Source organism: Pelmatolapia mariae, linkage group LG8, assembly GCF_036321145.2.
Source record: "Pelmatolapia mariae isolate MD_Pm_ZW linkage group LG8, Pm_UMD_F_2, whole genome shotgun sequence".
NCBI lineage: Eukaryota > Metazoa > Chordata > Actinopteri > Cichliformes > Cichlidae > Pelmatolapia > Pelmatolapia mariae.
The window spans coordinates 20,984,815-21,005,675 of record NC_086234.1 but is presented as its reverse complement, the minus strand read 5'-3'; the positions used below and the strand labels follow the sequence as shown (position 1 = coordinate 21,005,675).

Below are 20,861 nucleotides of genomic sequence, written 5' to 3'. Positions count from 1 at the left end.
TCATTTGTTTTGGGTGGAGGCATGTCACTACTTTGACTATGTATTCAACTACCTTTCTTATACAAACTAAGAGTTAATTATGCCAAATACTACATTCACTTACATTTTTTTCCCCACGTGTGTTGCAGAGACTCTGAGTGTGCACAGCCACTGGGTCACATTAGAGGAGCTGACGAAAAGCTGTACTGAGGATCCAGTTTTCTTGGACTTAGCTGGCATTCAAGTCTCCACAGGCGGTTAGCTAGCACACCCTGGTGGCTGCACCGTGGAACCTCATGGCACACATGCTTGAGGTCACGGCACAGGCAAAAACACTAAACGTCCACTTACCAAGAAAACAAACGCAAACGGTGGTCTGTTTAGCCGTATAAATTGCAGGAAGTGCCGACACAGTGCTGTGGCGCGTTGTAGTTCCACTGCATGTTACAACAGTCTATCACAAACATGATAGCTCAGTCATTTTGCCAGCTTTATTTTAGTCCTCTTGGACCATCAGCTCAGCAGCACTTTTGCTTTATGCCTAACTCTGGTCCCTGCTGTGATGTTGCGTAAAGTTTATCTCGAGGAGAAATTCAAAATAATGAACAACCTGTGTACTCTAGAATATATTGTATTCCATTAATCCATTTTCTCTGTACGGTTTTGTGTTTTGTTTCATAGACACTACATTAACAGTATTAAGTGGAAATATGATGTCATTTTCCATATTCTCAAATCCCATTAAAACAAAAGTTAATACTGGTCCACAGCTATTTAAAAAAACATTAACAAACTACATTGTTGCTCCTTCATTATCTGAAAAAGTCAGTCCCAGATGCTGCTGCCTTAACAGTCATTAGAGACTACTGCTGCTGAATATGGGCTCCGTAAATGCACAATTTACTCCCACTCAATGTTCCCTCTAAGCTGCGCACGTGCGCAATTGCGCACTGCTGGCACGGTCTCTGCGCACAGAAAATCTGCGTTGCGCACAAAAAAAAAAAAAATCTAACCTGAATTGAAATTAAAATTAAAACTTTAACAATTCTGTGTTGCAGTGTTAGTCAGTAAGTGACTGGCTGCTCCTGTATGGGATTAGAACGATGCCACCTTATCCCATAGTCCAGCCAATGATGCGATTCACATTCGTATATATGCAGCTAATCAACGTCGTTGACAGGCTATGACAGCGTCCTTATGTGCTGACACCGGTGTTTTAGCTAGCAAAGCGGCGTGGCTGATGTGGAGTGAAGCCACGTTAATGACAACGTGTACAACCATTGGAGACGTGAGCAGGACAGACGGAACAAATGACGGGAAAAGTGTGGACTTTATACCAGTTTTTAAATTGTGTTGATAGGTCAGGTAAAACCAGAGTTATGATAAAAATATCTGCAATGTTTGGTTTTCTTCCTGAATACTATCGTTGTTTATATTTAATGCGGGAAGAAACGGTAAAAACGGCGTTTTATAAGGAAAACGCTCGAAAGCACTCTCCACCTGTGAGCAAAAACAAACCCTCCCCACCGCCCCTGCCTCCCCTCTGCCTTTCCTATTCGTCCAAAAAAGTATCATGTCGACCAATCAAAAAATGATATGGCAATGTGGCATCTAGTTGTTAAGAAACGGTGGGAAGTTTTAGGAGTGACGGCGGTGTTTTGAGATGTGAGAGATTTGAGACGTTTAGCGCAAATCTTGTGTAGTTAGTGTGTAGTGTAGTCAATAGTTTTGTTGTGTGTGTCAGAACAATGAGGCGACTGCTGAATGTTACAGGTGTTACAGGAGTGATACATCTCCTGCTGTCAGGCCTGCAGGTATCAGGCTGTTGTTCTCCTTTATCTCATAGTGGACACAAATTATTTTTTGGAGTGGCACAAATAATTTGTGTGGCATCAAATTTAATGCAGAACACCTGATTGTTCTGTAAATAGTTTGAAATGTTTATTTTAAAACTGCATTGGCTGCATTTAAAAAAAATAGCTGCAAAAAACTTTGTTTGCCAAACTGAGTTACTTTTTTGAAGGAGTTACTATATAATTAATTGCTCAACATTGGTCATTATATACTATATTTTGCAGACAGAGAGTGACTCTCTCCCAGACCACAGACTCAGACTCATAATACAAGTCAGAGCTTTGTTTAAAAAAAGAAAGAAAGAAAGACAGTTGTGTTTTCGAAATTGGAGTTCCAATTATTTTTACTTCCAATAGTGTTAACATACTACACAGGCCAATGGCTAGATTTTTTTACATTTTCATTGTAAGTGGGCTAAAGCAGTTAATTAAAGGTAGTTTAACATAAATATAAATGCTGTAATTTGATTTGATTTTAATAAACCATGTAACTTGGATGGATTCAATGCTGGTGTGACCACAGTGCACACGTCTGATGTCGCTCACAGTGGTCCAAGGGATCGCTCAGGGAGTTTGTGTGTTCGCTCAGACACGTGAAAAATTAGAGGGAACATTGCTCCCACTACAGTAACATTTGCTTAAAACTACAATGCCTAGCTTCTTTTTTAATTATCTTTCCTTTGCTAAAAATGACAAACAGCATCTATTTTTAAATGTCTTTAAAAGCTTTCATTTAATGTTTTTATATATATATATATATATATGAAAAAAAAAAAGATTTAAGTCTTTAATTTAGCATGTTAAGGGCTGACGTTTGGGACAGCAAATTTAAAATAAAAAAGAGAGAAACATGCGTATTTGGAAAGGTTACCAGGAGAAATTAATCTTTTGAGCATTTCACCAAAAGGCTTTGGAAACCAAAGTGGAAATGTTTGGCCATAATGCACAACACCACATTGGATTAAATTGCCTGATATTGACTGTCCAGCACGGTGGTAGAATGGCCACATGACCCGGACACCTTGCCACATAGAGTTGACCAGGAACTCCTCTGCATGCTACAGTATTGTAGAATCAGATGTGAGGCCATCTGTCCAACAGCTAAAGCTCAGCTGAAACTGGATCATGCAATAGCATGGTCAAAATTCAGACCCCAACCTGTATGAAATTTTGCATTGGGGCATTTACAGAGCTGTGCATGAATAAATACCTGCAAACCTCAATGAACTGAAGCAATGTTGTAAAGAAGAGTGGGCCAAAAATCCTCCATAGTGATGTGAGAGACTGCTAAAAATGGTTCCACAAAGTATCAAATCATGCAATCATCATGCATTCTGCATTTGAGCTCAGTTTTTGTGAAATAAATAATGAGCCAGTGTAATATGCCATGTGTTGTTGTTCATGTGAGCTTCTATTTAAATGTAAAACCTCATAAGGACCAGATGAATTTTTTTGTTATGTCCTCATACATAAAACCTACCTACCTAGCATACTTGGGTGCAATGCAATGCACCTATTTATTAGTGCTACAAAACAAGCGTAAAAATCGGATGAATTTAGCTCATCAAAAAGCTTCCAAAGGGACCAGCAGCACTGTGGCTCAGCAACTGGAATGAGCAGAGGTGAGGCCTTGCAGACAGCAATCGGCAAAGAGCTCCCCGTGTACTGGCACACTTACAGCAGACACACCCCTAACTTGAAGCCCTGACAAAAATCTGAGAAAGTGATTAAAGACACCCGGTGGTTATTTAACGCGGGTGGGGTGGATTAGGTATAGAAACCAAAAATATTTTTATACAGGCTGAAGTTAGACGTTTAAGCCTGTGGGGATTGACTCACTTTTGGAGCCAGCCACAAGTGACACTTAAAGTAACTGCAGCTTTGGCCACTTTATCATTGCTTCTTCTTTGTTTTTTAATTTTAGCACAGGAGGTCGGTGTTTGGAGTGCTAAAAATAACAGCTTTAAATAGTACCTTAGTTAGGTTTAAAGTGTTGCTAAACCGCTGTATCTGAAGCCATTGTTCTCGGCTATGTCAAAATGCGCCCTGTTCTTTTTTATTTGTGCAATTTGTGCATATTTGTGCCTCCAACCAAACCTTTAACCCCCGCTGTCCCCAAAACTTCACTTAACTTGGCATGCATGCCACATGAGAACTGACATATTTAAACAGATATCTGGAAGATTCATGGCTTGCATTTTCATTAAAATGTCAAGCCCTTTACTACATTAAATTGCCTATTTTCCATTTTCTTTCCAAAAACCCTCCCGGTCACTTCCAGTCCTCCCACTTCTGCTGTATTCCTAGAAGGGGCGTACAGCCGAAATATAAACACGTCTCCCAACTGCAGCTGATTGACACGATATGTTGATTTTCTCATTGCTGACACACACTTGAAGACATTTGAAAATAATAGCATATTCCAGTCTTAAAGCAGCTCTGCACGTGACATGAAACGACAAAGGGCAGAGGTGTGTATATGTGCAGGTCCTCGGGCTGTTTCACTGCTCTTCATTAGTTAGTATACCCTAATATGTCTTGGAAGTGTTTGCCCCACAATTCATTTGCACTTCTGCAACCATAGCTCAAGGAAAGTTTAGACAGTATGGCGCAAAATGCATTTAGATCAAAACACCTAAATTCATCTCCAATCCCATAATTCTCGCCACAGCCTCAGTGAAATCCAGTCGCTGCGAACACTCAAGATTAAATGACCTATTTGTGTTTATAATTCACTTGTTACTGATGTTGCAGACCAGTGGTTTCCCAATTTCCTCTACCTGCAGTTCCACTGTTTCTCGCCCTCAGCTGCTCATTTCACCTGGCAGTACGGGCATAATGAAGTTTCAAACAAACTCATACTTTGTAAATGGAAAATATTGTGGAATTCATTATAAATGACTGGTGCAAAATATTAGAAGGACTGAATGAGGCAAACAGACGGATTCAGATATTATTATTTAATAGAGGCCATTCATTGGGACACCGTGCCAGTAGCTACACTTTCATATATTCACTGACAACGTAATATGTGCATTGACTTTTCGGGCCTCACTGGTGCCTTTCTCTTTCCTCAGACTCCCTTAGCCTTGAAGCACTTTATGCTAAGTTAATTTACCCAAATATATCCGCGGCATAACGGCAGCCGCCTCAACATCAACAACTTTGTTAATGGAAACTTGCTGATCCATAAACGTTTGTGCCGCCACAGACTTTTTGCTGGGGGGCAGCTCACGTATGAATGTTAAAAACCATACAGATCGATGAGGGGCATTTGCAAAAGAGGCATAAGGTGTGTTTAATTATAACTGCGTCAGGGGTTTGTGGGTGTGCGCACGCTGCTGGGGGTGGTGTTGCCGTTTAAGCTTCAGAAGCGGGGGGGGGTCTGGTATTTAAATAGGGTCACTCCTGGGCCTCACCTTGCAAGTGTTATGCTATATTAAATGCCACTCATGTTAAGTGTGTTGAAACCCTCCTTTGATGTAGTCAAGATATAATATAAAGGTTAAATTGAAAAATGTCCCCTTCCACAGCGCAGGAACATGCCATGATTGATCTCTCTTGTACAGGAAAGAAATGTTAGGCAGACCTGTTTAGTTAGGCCTCCTTTAAGTGTATGAATACAATATGCTGTAATAAGTGAGCGGATTAGAATTTAAGTGTCAGTCAATCAGGATTTCAAAAGGTCAGTGAAAACAGAATTTGCAAAATGCAGGCTGAAATTAGGTTTAAAATAACTGAATTCCACCAGAACAGGCTTACTTGACAGCAGACATTTATCATAGTTGGGAAACCTTAGCTATTACTAATTACATTAGCAGTGGTGCTAATCTAGTGCTCGTTTTTAACCCTTAAAAAAACATTTAAAAAATGCATATTAATTGTAAGCCGGTTTTGAGTGTTCATACAGATAAACTGACCAATTAAAATGGACAGAAATCGGTCCCACAGATGCTAACAGTCAACACAATGACTATCCAATGACCATAACATGTCTCCTGATAGAGTGTAGCATGTTAGCACGCTAACATTTAGCCTACTTACCAACATAAAACTACGGAATACGATTATTATTTAGTGGGTATCAAAGCAATAAATGGAATATAAAATCAAGTTAAGTTTTTTTTAAATAGTATATGAATCAAATTTAAATGCATGAAATTGGGTATTTGTAATTTGGATTTGTTTAGAACACAAAGGGTCCTAAAGCTAAAGCTAATTTGAGCCTAGCGCTTACTTATTTACACCTACATGATTTAGGCCTGTTTGTAACTAAAAGAAAGACATTGTTTAAAGAGTTCAAACAGAGTTTTGAAAAAAAAAAAAAAAGCTCAAAAATAAATGTGTTTTTTTTTTATCAATATAAAATTAATTTGAAAAAAAGTTAGCATTTTAACCAGAAGTGTAATATACTTATTATTATGTTTTTACTTGGGTGTTATAGCTTCTCTGATCAGATCAGTTTTTATGTAGAAAATAATAAGAGAATTTATTTATTGAAGGTGTTAAAAATATACCTATATTAATAAACATTTTTATTATTATTACAGATTTGTGTTTAAAGTGTTTAAACCTTTGAAAATATTTTGGGGATTAATATTATTATCATTATTGTTATTTTCTTTTTGGATAGGGGTTTCAGATTGAGCTGGGGTGTAAATAGAGAAAAACAAATTGTGTAAGCAACATTAAAGGGTGTTAAAAAAAAAGGGAAACGCTTCAAAGAACAAACCATACAATTTTGAGTTTTTTCCCCTTTATATCAACTTTTGATCTGAACATAATCCAGTAACTTCCTTTGTCTGATCTATTTTAAAGCAGTTTTACACACATCATAATTGTGCTCACAGTTTCTGTGTATATACAGACAGACAAAAATCTATAAACCTAGTCTATGTCAGCACTAGACACCACAGACAGTATAATGATAATATCCTTTGCTGAAGTTTTGCGTTTTGTTCAAAGTTAATCTCTTGGATGAATTCCCACATGTATTCTTAGACTTTTCGTTTAGATTCCACCACACAATACTGTACCTCCTTATTTTGTTTCCGCATTTACATTTTCAAGTAAAATTCCTCTTGGAATTCTTGTCCTCAGATGTCCTTGTACTTCCCAGTTTTAGACACAGACCGTGATGAAAGAATAAGTTTAATGTCTGCTTCCCTCTCCTCTTACAGAGTCCAGAAGTGCAGGTTCAGGTGCTGTGGCTCCAGAACGTGTATCGGTGGCCCTGGGGGCCCTATATGCACGGGGCCATGGGATGATCTGAGCCCAGACAGGGGCGGATCTGGAGTGGATAGGATGTAGTCAATGCTGAACTTGATCTCTGACTCTGGTTTCCCTTGCTGGGTGGGGTTAGGGATAAGGTGGTTATGTTGGGGAGCGGGTCTTGGTCTCTCGGGGTTTAAAGGGCAGAGGGTGGATTCGGGCTCAGGACGTCGAGCTGAGGGCGTGTGCTGGTTGCTGTGGCTCTCCAGAGAGTGGAAAGGGCTTTCTCTGGAGTCACGGAGGCCAATTTTCATGTTTCTCCGGCGTCTGCGACGCCGAAAATTGCCATTTTCAAACAAATCGAGCATGGATTCACAGCCAGTGGCAAAAGTCCAGAAGTTTCCCTTTCCCTTCTCATTGCCCTCAGTCCGAGGAACCTGCGGAAAATAAGACAAAATATGTCCTTATTTACTATAACAACAACAACAACAACAACAACAATAATAATAATAATGATAATTACAAAAGTAATTCTGCAGCTGTAATAGGAGGAACACATCTTCTGTCCTTTATCAGGAAAGTAAAAAATATGTATAAGGAAGCTTCTTAAGTCCTTAACAATAAATAATCATGACAACAGAATTAAATACAACTAAAACCAATGATACAAATAATTGATCATTTCTTTCTTGAAAAAGCCTAATGGAAAATAAAAATCCGTGTGTGAGATGCATCATTTTTAGTTCTCCCTGCACGCTGTGCTGTGAGTCCTTACCTTGATGAAGCAGCTGTTGAGAGACAGGTTGTGTCTGATGGAGTTCTGCCAGGCTCTCTGGTTGGATCGGTAGTAGGGGAATCTCCTCATGATGAACTCATAGATGCCGGACAGAGTGACCCGTTGGTCGGGGCTCTGCTGGATAGCCATGGCTATCAGAGCGATGTAGCTGACACACAAACACACACACAAACTTTCATTAGGTGAAACGTAGTAAGACGAAAAGAGGCAATCAAATGGGGAGAAGAAAAAATATTAACATAAATATTTTGTCAATATGTAAAAAAAAATGTGTCCAATATTTTATCTGTGATTTTTATTTTATTTTATTTTATTTTACAAAGATCAAAAAGTACATAGATCCCCCAAGTGACCCTTTTTAGCAATGATCTGTTAAAAAAAACTAATTTATATTGGAGAATAATAGCACCAATCATAGATGGCTGTGAGCTCAACAAGACAAAATATAATTTGTTTTATCGGCTGTGCTGAAAAATAAATAAAAAAAATCCCCCAAAAAGAAGTCTGGTTTATTTTTCTGAGAAAAGTTTTGAGTATTACAATGAATTTCACTTTAAAGTTGCAGTTATAGTTAAATTAAACCAGGTTATCATTCTTTTTTTGTGTCAGATTCGTAGCACTGGGGAAATGGAAAAAAAACAACAAAAGAAACACAAGGCATTTTTCTAAGTAGCATTTTGTCTAACGAGCTATTATTAAACTGCTTTTCTATGACTTTACATTGTAAAGACAGACAAAAAGTCCCACTGGAAAACTGAACTGGACCTAAATGTAAAATATGTCTTTTTGTGTGTATGATTGTGTGTATAATGACTAATACACAAAAAATGGGGGGAAAGAAAAAGAAAGAAGGAACTCAGTATTAATAACCCTCCATACCTGTACGCCGGTCTGCACATTTTCTTCTCTTCGTCCGTGCTGGAAGAAGGGTATCCGTCACCATCGTAGTTGAAACAGTTGAAGGGGTAGTGAGAGTTGTCAAACATATCTACACTTTGACAAGTTTGACGTGTAATCCGAGGTGTTTGGCTCCTCTGAGTGTCCTGGCCAAGGCCCAGCAGCAACACCCTGTCCTGCTGCTCTGCTCTGCCACCATGCTCTGCTCAGCCGGCTGACACTCACTCCGAGCCCTGCTGATGACGGCTGCCTCCAGCCCCCCGCCCCCTCTTTCCCTCCCCTCCTGGTCCCAGCTGCTCTCCAGGAACTGCTGCTGATCTCGAGACTCGCAGCCTCCTCTTACGAGGTCTCTGAACCCTTGCGACCCTCCGTTGCAACGCCAGTATTTTCGGCAGCCTCTTGAAAAAGAACGCTTTTTCCCACCTTTCTTGTTTTTATTTTGGGGTCAGGGCCTGTTTCTAAACCAGTCCCCTACCTCTGATCGCCGTGTGTTTACACACTCTGCTTTAAGTGGTGGGTGTAGCACTCAAAATCTATGCAAACTCAGATGTAAATCATGCACCTGACTACACTGCAACAGTGTTGCTACAACACAGAGTAGTTGTTGACTTTTCAGAATAATGATTGGAGACTTGAAAGCACACGAAAGAGAATTATAGCTAAGGAGTTATAATATATACTATCTAAGCTATATATTATAGAGCAGAATGTTTCTGTGTATCAAAACTTGCAGTCTACCTTTACCCCTAACCTCCACTCAGTTGTCCTGCATCTGGACACAGTCGGAGATGATGGATGCCCTGCAGGGTATTAAAATCTTTCAAATTTACACTCCCAGATTTTTCCTTGTAATCTCCAGCCCCATCTGAAACAGACAAGCGGCATCTTGCGGCTCCTTTGGAGTAATGATACATACTCTCCATCACTTATTAGCAGACCAGTGTGTAAAATAAAGTTCAAATGTAACCCACTTCCAATCATGTAGGACAAATCGACAGCTCCTGGTTGGGGAACTAGTAAAGTGCAACTTTAGGTTTTCAGGTGAGCTTGGCTGTGTTTACTCACTCCTGCGTGCTCACACAGAACCGCCATGTTACAGTGAGAATATCGTCGCTGTGAGCGAGACTCAGAAGAGACCGTCAGCTGTCACTGCAGCTTGAGAAGTCTTGCAACTTGTGCACAATCATATAAAATCAGTGCAACCTTCTCCTAAGCTCTTGCTGTGCTGATGCAGTCCACGCAGCCTCTCGCCGTACCCGGAGAGAACATACACAGGACAGACTGCTCCTCTCCCCCCTCCCCACCTTCAGCAGGATTCTGGGTGGTCTGCAGGGCTCGAAGACCGCCTTCATGTTTTATTTTGCTTCTTTTTATAGCTTAATCTCTCCAAATGTACTTAAAACAGCAAAGCCCAAATCAACAAACAAAATCCTTTGCATCTTTGTTTTCCTTTTCTCTCCGTTAACTCTTTAGGGTGTATGTGTGTGTCCACTCTGGCAGACTTTTTAGCCAACAACGGGAAGTATTGTAGATGCTATCTATAATGTTCTTTAATGGCCATAAATTGTTTCCGTGTCTTTAAAACAGGGAGATGTGTATTCTGAAGGGCTCTTAACGGGGCAATTGGAGCTCTCCTGTGGGGCGACAGAGGCCGGGAAAACAGCCCCAAGGTCTGCCAAGCCTCTGTGTGTGGCCTTTCTGTTGTTGGAGTCACATATAGGTCCTACGCTGATGCGTACGCACAGACGTTAAAGCAGTGCTTGTGTTTATTTCTGACGGCTGATCGAGCAGCTGAAAGGTCAAAACCGTGCTTAATTTTCTTGGAAAAAACGTTGTTCTTTAGTCTTCATCCACAAAAGGATTCACAGTTTTGAAGTGACGGTAAAAGCAAGATTAACCCTTGAAGGCCAGTGTAAGGTGCTGAGCAGCAGATGCCAAGGCGGCACCTTTGTCTCATTAACAAATGTCCTTAAGCAAGTAAAGATATTGCTCTAAAACTGATTTAATGTCCCCTCGTGTTTTTTTTTTTAATTGTATGACTGATTTGAGCTCATTCAGGAGTAGAGCCAAGAAGAAAACACAGAGCAGTTCAAACATGGCTGTAAACAGGACCGACAGAAGAAAAGGGGCGCAGAGGAGGAGAAGAAGAGGTCACAGTGTCAGGCTGGTTTGAACTGAGATCTGATAAGCACCTCGTGGCTCGCTCCCATGACGAGGCTTCCTCTGGCGTCCTGTCTGCGGCCGGCCGCGGTGATTACGGCCCTCAGTAGTTCTCCTCTGGTCACTCTCTGTCCCTCTGATGGTTGTCTCAGATGCAGCTTCCTCCATTCATCACTCTGTCTGCCTCGTTTTGCGTATCTGCGTGTGTGTGCATGCATTTATGTAAACCAACCGAAGAGCCTTTCCGGGGGCTGTTCTGTGAGGAAAGGTTATCAAAACACAACCGTGCACTGGGAACTGTAAACATGGTTATGCACAGATCTGAGGCTGAGGGCCATTTTCTTTTGCACTGCACTGTGCAGCCATCCTCACTGCCCACTTCCCACTTTCACCAAGTGCTTGCTCATGACGGGGTCATTAATTTTTGTCTTTCTATGTATTATTGTTGGGTATTTATCTTACAATATAAAGCATCTTGAGGCAACTATATAAATAAAATGGAATTGAATTGAATATATTAACATAACTGGTACATGCATATTAATTATTTTCTTGTCTAAAGCTCTTGTCTACAGATGTTGACAGATGTTATTTACAACTGAGAGGAAAAAAATAAAAAAAATAAAATAAACAAACAGTTTTAAACTTTTAACCATAATTCCAAAACTTCAACAACATTTGAGGGACCTCTTTAATACCTGGATGTCCTCAGTGGAAATTTTGGCAAGAGAAAGATATTTTTTTGTAAATAAATAAATAAAACGTCATTGACAGAAGGGATAAGAAGAAGACAAAACACACACAAACACACACTTCCCCCACAGACTCGTGCTCACACACTCACTATCATATTTATTTCCCTATAAGATAATTGCCTCACACTCAATTTGGGGTTTATGTGATCACAGAGATCTGGTGGCTGTAAGTCTAACATCAGTTTAAATGCTTATAAACACAAATGCCTTGTAAGTGTTTTTAAAAAAAATTTTTAAGGAAAAAGGCTATGGTAACAGCCTAATCGTCTGTGTACAAGAGGAAGTCAACATGATTCACAACCAGGAAGGCTTTTTCCGTGATGATGTGACAAAGAGCATCACTATCATGAGCCTTCCTGCCATTAAAGATCTACCTCCAGCAGTGCCTGCGTAAGGCCCACAGTATAATCAAGAATCACAGCCGTCCATGTAGCACACCAGCTATTCTCCTTGTTACCCTCAGGCAGATGGTACCCACTCACCCTATGTACTTTCAAGAATTTTTAATTATTGATTACTTTTTAAAATCTTATTTATCTGACTTCTCGCTACTTTTCTCATCTTAGCTTTTAAACTCACATTGCTTTTGTTTTTTAAATTTATTTATTTTTATCTTGACTTGACAGCCGAGTTATTATGGCTGCAACTGCTTTCACTGACGAGCTGTGCCCCTCCAAATACATGTCATCAAACTGGACTCCTAAAACATGTTTGTGATGCATGTTGAGCATTTATTATTATATTTTTCAGAATTATTGTTGCCAGTTAAATGACAGGGTGCTCTGTGTTTAAATGCATTTACAAACTGCAATTATGCAAATATAAAACATTCCCTCCACTCAAAGTTGGAAGAAGGACACTAGACACAAGTGGGAGTCTGTGGGGATTGATTTCTTTTTACAGCTCGCCTCAAGCAGCATCTAGAGCAGGGGTGTCAAAAATAAGGCCCGTGGACCAGAATCGGCCTAGCCAAGACTCAAATCTGGCCCACTGGACGTCTTAAAAATCTGTATGACGATATACATTTTGGGCTTTTAACTGTATTTTCAGAAGTATTAGAGCTTGTCTTACTGATGAAGACCTTCAAAGCAACAGTTAAACTCCTGTTTTTTCTACAATAGAAAATTCTGTTTTTTACATTGAGTTTACAGTAAAATAAATCTTGCACATGTATTTATGTTTTTTACAATTTAAACTCAAAGAGTTATGTTGATAGATTTCATTCAATAAATAGAGCAGCATTTCTTTTGTGTAGTAAAACTGAGATGTGCTGTTGAAATTGCACCTCTTTTTTTATATTGAGACATTTCAGGGATGAAATATACAACTACACTTGTTTACACTCACAGAACTGTGTTTTTACTGGTCTGCCCCACTTAAGTGTATGTGGCACTTGATGTAAAATGAGTTTTACATCTCTGATCAAGAGGAACTGCAATTTACCCACTTCTGCCTTGGCTTCAAATAAATTTACAACTTTCACAGGTCTCGCAAGTTTGGGGAAAAGTTTGGGGCATTTTCAGGTAAAGTACCAACCAAGGAACATTTGCACATTTATAATGAGTTATGAAGTTTTTTAAATGTTGTAGAACCACATTATGTGTTTCGTGTAACATGAAAAGGAACAGTAATTACTCCCACAAAACCAAAGGATCCACATTAAAGTTGAACAGGCCAAATCTAATCCAATATCCTATCCTAACTATCCTGAGGACTGAAGGTCAGAAGAAAAAGAGAGAGCTCAGAAAGCTGCGAGGCACTGAGACGGATGAGGAGGTTCGCTCTTCTTCTTGAGCTGAGTCAAAATGATCTGGCTCACTAAAGAGAGGCAGAAGAGTGCTTGCATATGATTTGTTTAATGGCATTTCACATTACGTTGCTTGCTTTGCTTTAGAGAATGAAAAAGACACATTGTTACTGTCAGGAAGAAGTGTGTATGGAGGAAAAAAAGACTCAAATTATGCTGATTTTGTTTTATTGCACTTTTACCATGATGCAAAGAAATTCAAGATAAAATCCACAGAAACGATGAGCGGAATAAAAACAAAAAGAAAGAAAAAAAAGAAGCATTTTCACTTCAAGGACACCATCTAAGGTTCTCCATTGATCCACCCATACATCCATACACACTGTACCGCCCTGACACAGGACTATGGAAACGTAATAAAAACCCCTTATGGAACAGATGGAGTCAGCACACATATGTAGACCTCTGTGTCTTATCTATAGCTCGTACCCAGGAGGAGCTTAACCCTTTCTGCTATGAATCCAGACATTCAAGTATTTCTATCATTGCACAGGCACTAGATTTTTCCTAATGTAATATATTAAACTTTCAGCCAGTGACTGAATCATCGACACCAACAGTTAAGCTATGAGCTGCTGGTAATGAATGAAATATACATCCTGAAAAATAATCTCTCCACAACAGCAACATCTGGACATCAAATATATATTACAAAGAAACATTAGTGTCACATTTGGCTTTTGGTACCGTAACTCTAACCGCATGTCTGTTGCGCTGAAGGCAATAAAGTTGGGGGAACAAAAAAAAATTGTAAATGCTGTAAACACAGGTGGCGATGTGTGGTGCCTGTAAAATGGGACTGCCAGTACCCGGCAGCTGGCCACCCTTTTTGCACGTGCTCAGGTTGCCCTCTTGTGGACAAATTAAGGAAATTCAGCTTTAAGACAAAGAAAAAAGGAAAAAGAAGATATGTTACTGATTAGTATTCATTTTGAACAATAAATAATAAATACTCTCTTAAGGACATGTAACATTTATGGGCAATAATTCATGGGCTAATCCAGGAGTAAACCTGCACTCCACTCCAGTCGAATATTTTTCATCGTCCAACTATGAGATGCTGAAACGGCTCAGCAGGAATAAAGTTAAAAAATAAAAATCGCAGCAAATCAATATCATTTTCATAATGACGACAACAGGAAGTCCCCTTCTACCTCTTCCAGCCACCCTGATTGGTTAACCATAACGCTTGCAATATTCAACAGCAGGTAGAAACACATAATTCAGCATGTGAAGAGGAGGGGGCTGGATTCTTTTACGAGTCCCTCGGAATTCACTGAATTCAAAAAAACGGGTCCTGAACCAGAAAGGCGAGAGAAGGCGTCCTTTGCAAGACTTTAACGGTTTGGTTGGTCGGCGGGGTCGGCTGTGGTGGTACACTAAACTCGGGGTTGGATTTTTCAAAGGAGTCTAGGTGACGCGGGGTGGTTCGGTTCTGCTAAGCCCCGGATCGGTCCAGAAATCTTCAGCATCGCCCGTGTCTCGAGCATCAGTACAGTTACAAGTTATTGCACTGTTCTTTTTTTCAGTCCTATCCAGCAGGCGTCCTCTTCCGCGCAGCCTATTACCTCGGGCAGGTGGGCTTTCCTGTAAGTTCAGCAGAATTTAAGCCCTCGGAGAAATTAAGCACAGATGGAGTTCATCTGCGTTACAGGATTCCAGTTCAGTTTAAAGGTAGACTGGGTTTGGTCCGTCCAGCCTCAAATCTCCAGGTAGTCAGTCCAAGTCCTGCCGCCAAGCGCCCCCCGAGGCAGCTACCTCCTTCTCGGGCCGTTGTGGGCGTGGTCTGTCCCTTGGTATCCCTGGAGGTCGTCCTCCACCACGTAGCTGTATCCCTCCTTTTCGATGCAGTCTGACAGCACATTTAGCACCTGGTGACAAGAAAACGCCAAACTGTTAGTACACGGTGAGCTTTTTTTGTAACCACTAAGTACTGACTAGCTTTTCCAAGAACAAGAGGACAGTGACACCACTCTCAGACCTCTGTGGTACTGCTGATGACTCGTCAAAAAGCCGGGACTTCCAGTTTGTGATCTCTTATTGTTTATGAATGAAAAGAAATGAGGGAAAATCTGGGATTAAGAATTTGAGACTGCATTTAAGCAAATGTGTTCCTCTTTTGTCCTCCAAACACACTTTCTACTGGTCAATGACTCCCGGAAATCAAAGTCTTCAGTCACTTCTAGCTGCTGAAAAACATTAAGTAATTATCAAATGAATGCGTTTACTGACTGTTTATAGTTTCATACATTCAATAGACAATCCCAAGCAAACTGCTTTATGAGTGTGAAGCACTGACCTGGCGCAGTCGTCGGTCCATGGCGTCCAGATGTGGCTGGATGAGGATGGGAGAGAGGCGGTCCCTCACCAGGGACTCTGCCATGAGCACAGACAGCTTGTATTCTTCCTTAGCCAGCAGCTGCAGTCGCAAGTGGGTAGACTTCCTTACCCTGCAGAAAAGAACAGCCGGGGGGAAAAAAGAGTCAGCGCGGCCACACGCTTTACATCTCTGCCTCTGCTCAGCAACACTCACACCAAAATACAACAACACCCCACGTGCACCTTTACTAGCTTCATACAGATTATAATTTTTAAATAGTTTTTTTTCCTTCTATATTGCACTATCCTTCCAGAACTATCATAAATGAAGACCTCACCTGCAGCACTGGGTAAGTGGCACCAGGATGGACAGCTCATCATGCGAGTGTTTTCCAAAGCTAGGATGGAAAAGCATAAATAAGTGTGCAAAATGTGATGTGGTTCCAGATTTCTGTGCATCATGTCCACAACACCTGAGCATTATTTTTTTGTTTCTCTTATTTGGTTTAATTTGAATGGCTGGACAAAATTAAACATAGCCTGTTATAATTTTCCTTAATTTATGTGTATAGTGTTGCAGTGGTGGATGCTCACATTTCATATACGAGCAAGTTTTAAATATGAAATCAAGTCTTATGAGCCAAAAGACGAAACTTCAAAGCGATATAAATTTTCAGCTTACGACGTTTTTTTTTTATTACATTTTTTTGTTTTTTATGATGTCAGTGAGAGCTGATATCCCTTATTTGGTAATCTCAGATATACAGCGCTGTTTGTGGAGCTCCAGAGATGCTAACAGTTAATTATGCAAAGCTGCTCTAGTGGAGTCCAGAACTGAAATCATGGTGTCATAAATTAGTATAAGGACTTTAAACATCCATCCGTTTTCTTCTCCTTATTCAGGGTTGGATCGCAGGGGGCCACAGCTTAAGCAAAGAAGCTCAGGGCCTCCTCCCGATAGGACATGCCCGATACACCTCACTCTAGAGGCAGTCAGGAGACATCATTGTCAGATAGCCAAACCACCTCAAACCTCACCTACTGTGAGGCCCTCTCAAATGACTGCACAACCTCAAACTATCTCTAAGGGAGAGTTCAGCTGCCCTTTGGAGCACGCTCATTTATGACACTTGTAACTGTGATCTCATTATTTCGGTCACTACCCAAAGCTCGTGATCATAGGTGAGGGTGGGAATGTAGATTAACTAATAAACGGACAGCTTTGCTTTTACGCTCTGCTCTCTCTTCACCACGATGCACCAGCGCAGCGTCTGCTTCACTGCAGCCAAGCCCTCCTTCATGAACAAGACCCCACGATACATAAACTCCTCTATTTAGAGCAACAACTCATCCCTGACCCGCAGCGGGCACTCAACCCTTTAAACTAAAGCTAAGAGTCAAAGTAGCAAACATACTGCACTGACTCACCCTCTGCCATTGTCTAGGTGGATGATGAAGGTCTCATTTCCAAACTTTTCAAATGTCTCATAATGGTGGCGATCCATGTTTCCTGTTAAGAAAGAGGAAAACAAAAAACAAATCAGCTAGTGGATGTTATAATATGTGAGTAATATACCTGCTTATAAGGCTACATACTGTATAAAAGTGCGAAAAAATAAAAACCACTGATGGCAGTAGGGTCGTGGATGATAACGTTCGCTCGACTGAACACTAAACAATCTGACTTTTTGGTGTTGGTAGGAAACTGATTCCTCGTCTTATGTCAGACACTCACCCATGAGGAAGTCAAAGATGGTCATGTCCATAATATCCAGCAGTCGTGTGCCGCTGTCATAAGGTGGAGTCTGTTTGACCTCCTCACAGTAGTCTGGGTCCACCTCCCATCTGAGAAACGTTTAATACTTTTAATTTTTTTGCATTTGACTTGGAAAAATGTCTTTTAAACCCATTTCCCTTTTATGCTATGTACTTTTAGATCTAAGTGTTTTTTTCCTGCGTCGTAATAAGATGCTGCTGGTAACTGTCAGTGACTTCAATAAACACCCCCTGATGCAGTGAATCGCTCAGCATTTGCTTCTACTGAACGCGTGCGAATGCAGGAGTGTCTGAACACGGGATCGACGTCTTACTCTGCCTTCTTCCGTTTGTGGTACGAGCGTCTCCATGGGTTCCTCCAGGTCTTGCGTTTGGCAAGGGCCAGGTCCGGGAGGAAGGCGGCCAGAGATCCTTCTATCCGGTCAGGTTTACCACACAGAGCGTGCTCAGTGGAGCAGTAGTAGGAACACTCTCCATAGAAGCACACATTGTTGGCTAAAAGTCAGAAAAATAAAAGCAAACACATTCATATACTAATACTCCGATCAGCCAGTGAGTGTTAAATACTTAAAGAGTCACTGCACTCTTTTTGTCTTTTTGTCATTCGGTCCACATATATTTAAAGACCATTTTCCACCCGATTGAAATTACCTGGGGACGCTCGCTGACCTGTATTAATTGCTGAGATTGTCAGTAATTTTAATCCTGTGACAATTTTCCTTGTGTATAATATGTAAAGCTGCATTGCTAATTAACTGTCGTGCTTTGGCACAAGGTAAAGTCCCCTGATAATACTAATCCCATGCAAATGAATATCACAGCAATTCAGGCCAAAAGACTTGCTCTACATTATGATCAAGGAGGTGCTTCAGTTTTGCTGTGCTTTTGCATTTTTTGAGGGGGGATGTTAAAAAATCTTTTAAGGTGTTCTTCTGACATCAACAATTCAGACCATCAGCAGATGTTTGGGAACCTGCACATGGACACGAGCGGTTTTTGGAAGAGAAGCTAAAAATAGTCTAGATGTGTACCTGGTGAAATGAAGAAGGTCCTCCAGAGCTTTTTATCTCGTGTAACATCGCGGATCTCTTTTGTCATGTTAACTAGTCGGCCGGCCACAGGAGGGACACGACGGAAGTCCAGGATCCTACAGGATGAAGACAAATACTCAGGGTCATCTGACTTCAGTGGCAGCCCACCAAAAAAGTATGAAAGCGATGAGTGCACGCGTCCAAACAAAAGATACATTAACCGTGGTCATTTGGATCTGGACCGTTCGTCAACAGTGTTGGCAGTTGCAGTAATTGCAACAAGACATGGGTCATTAGAGTACTTTAACCTAATGTTTCACTCTATGCAACAACTGAGTCATAATTGAGTAAAATCTAAAAGCACAGATGTGATTTAGTTAGTTTAACTTGATGTTCTCCAGGATGTCACTGTCTTCACTGTCAAACATCAACCTACAGGCCACAATAGGGCTGCCAAAGGATACCAGATGACCCCTCCGTTCATTGTCCTTTGAAAATCTGCAGTGTATTGAACTTCTATATGTGCACAGCAGCAACAGGGACCAGCTGCTTGTAATGCAGAAAAGCTTTTTCACACCAAATGGGAGGTGAACTTACAATTCCTCACTTAGAGGAATCAGTACTTCTTCCGTTATGCCACTGGAGCGAAATACCTGTGCTGTCATAGTGAAACCTTATGTGATTGAACGTCACTACCAGAAGGGGGCACTGTGACACAAGTACCAAACAGTTAAGCCACATGCTGGTAAACCTCCCTGTGGTTTTCATGTGGCTGTGGTTCTACATTAAGCTCATTTTTTAACTTCAGTGCAGCTTTTTATTGCCTTAATATGCTGAGAGATATAAGTTTCCAGTGCATTCTAATCTATTTCTGGGTTTGTGTTTTTGCATCATTTGACCGGAAACCAGCCCAGATATGCATTTGAGAAAGGTTTAATATGGCGTGAATGTCTTCCTGCATGCATGCAGCCACCCAACTACAGCATCAGCATGGGCTCTTTAAAAATTGATACCTCTGACAACACCTAATGGCCAAGGCCTGAGGGCAGGGAGACACAGGGAGACAGACTGATTAAATGAAATGAAGGCGCGGGAATGAGACGAGAGAGATGCAGCGATATGGGAGAACAAGCCCATCATACAAATGATGCCATCAAGTGTGTTGGCGGGTGCAGTGACACAGACACGTGCAGTCTCTTTCCTGCTCTCTGTCAAAGAGACAGAAGGACACAGGATGCGGTGTTGTACGGTGCTGTTTGGCCTGCTGGGCCTGGGCCTGCTGCCATGCTAAAGGGAACAGCTAGTGCTGGCTTCTGCCTCTTTTATCGCTCACACACATTTTCTTCCATCTTCGTCCCCTCTGATAAGCCCAATTCCCACAGTGCCCATTTCAAACTTGTGTTATATTTAGTTTGGGTTTGAGAGAACCTGCTAAGAGCCGTGAATTGAACAACATTGGGAATCGCTGCTTCCCATATTCCCAGCTGAGAAAATGTATAAGACCCAAGTGGGTCTCGTGAGATTGGGGCTTATATGGTTTAATATTTTAAGGTCACATTTGGCCTTGTATGACTTTAAATCTGCTGACTACCTAATGCAGCACTTCCCAGTTAAATCCAATCACATTATTAATGATGCCTAAAGCAGTTTAGCCCATATAGGAAAAGACATTGTCAGTGTTGGTGTGTGTATGCGTGCACGCGGCTGTGCTAGTGATGCTTTAAAAGTGCCTGTGCGTGTGTGTGGGTCTGTGGGCCCCCCTGGGAGGCAGTGTAGCCTCAGCCTCTGCACCAGCAGCAGCAGCAGCAGCTCTCTGGACAGGCTCTAATTTAGAACAGACAAAATAAGGAAAAAAATAAAGCGCTGCTTTTGGCAAACCCTGCCTGGCTTATATTTAGAATGGCACAGGGCCTTTCGTGCCTTTGGTTTCCTCTTCTTCCCCTTAACCCACACATATGCTGGAGCATATTTTCATGTGTGTATGTGGAGAGGAGGACCAGATGTGAAGCAGACTGGTGAAGAACGCCACTTCTAATGCAATTCCAGATGAACTGTGTCATTGTGCCTAAAGGAAAAGCAGATTCACCATCACGGCCTTCTATGGCCCTATTGTGTGTAGACATGTGTGTGTTTGTGTGTATGTGCGCAAGACCTCGGTATCATCTCGTGTCAGCACAGAGGAGCACCAGGATTCAGACTACAACACAAGCCCTCTGCTCGTAATAGCAAACAGCCACAGTGACGTCAGCACGACTTTAATAGCAACGCACTAAAACT

The 20,861-nt window shown here is 41.2% G+C and overlaps 2 protein-coding genes across 2 annotated transcripts in view; both read right to left on the bottom strand.

Moving 5' to 3' along the window:
* Positions 1 to 6,624: 6,624 nt before the first annotated feature.
* foxl3 (forkhead box L3) lies at positions 6,625 to 8,919 on the bottom strand. The gene is made up of 3 exons (XM_063482229.1): positions 8,719 to 8,919; positions 7,819 to 7,987; positions 6,625 to 7,480 (listed from the first exon to the last, which is right to left on the bottom strand). Exons 1-3 carry the CDS (start codon positions 8,823 to 8,825, stop codon positions 7,007 to 7,009), a joined length of 750 nt encoding a protein of 249 aa, XP_063338299.1. The 5' UTR covers positions 8,826 to 8,919; the 3' UTR covers positions 6,625 to 7,006.
* A 4,636-nt stretch (positions 8,920 to 13,555) lies between these two features.
* Positions 13,556 to 20,861, bottom strand: part of fam20cb (FAM20C golgi associated secretory pathway kinase b) — a 62,273-nt gene continuing 54,967 nt past the window's right edge. Inside the window, exons 5-11 of the mRNA XM_063481504.2 lie at positions 18,585 to 18,700; positions 17,868 to 18,048; positions 17,513 to 17,622; positions 17,206 to 17,287; positions 16,116 to 16,175; positions 15,758 to 15,908; positions 13,556 to 15,329 (exon numbers count right to left, since the gene is read on the bottom strand). Coding sequence (XP_063337574.1) covers positions 15,213 to 15,329; positions 15,758 to 15,908; positions 16,116 to 16,175; positions 17,206 to 17,287; positions 17,513 to 17,622; positions 17,868 to 18,048; positions 18,585 to 18,700 — 817 coding nt within the window. The 3' untranslated portion in view covers positions 13,556 to 15,212. The remainder of the gene's footprint in view (positions 15,330 to 15,757; positions 15,909 to 16,115; positions 16,176 to 17,205; positions 17,288 to 17,512; positions 17,623 to 17,867; positions 18,049 to 18,584; positions 18,701 to 20,861) is intronic.

Excerpts from the sequence above, each read along its gene's own strand:
- foxl3 (XM_063482229.1), bottom strand. The coding sequence starts at position 8,825 with ATGTTTGACAACTCTCACTACCCCTTCAACTGTTTCAACTACGATGGT. Across the intron at positions 7,988-8,718 it reads ATGTGCAGACCGGCGTACAG|CTACATCGCTCTGATAGCCA; the intron begins GTATGGAGGGTT and ends TTTGTGTGTCAG. Across the intron at positions 7,481-7,818 it reads TCAACAGCTGCTTCATCAAG|GTTCCTCGGACTGAGGGCAA; the intron begins GTAAGGACTCAC and ends TATTTTCCGCAG.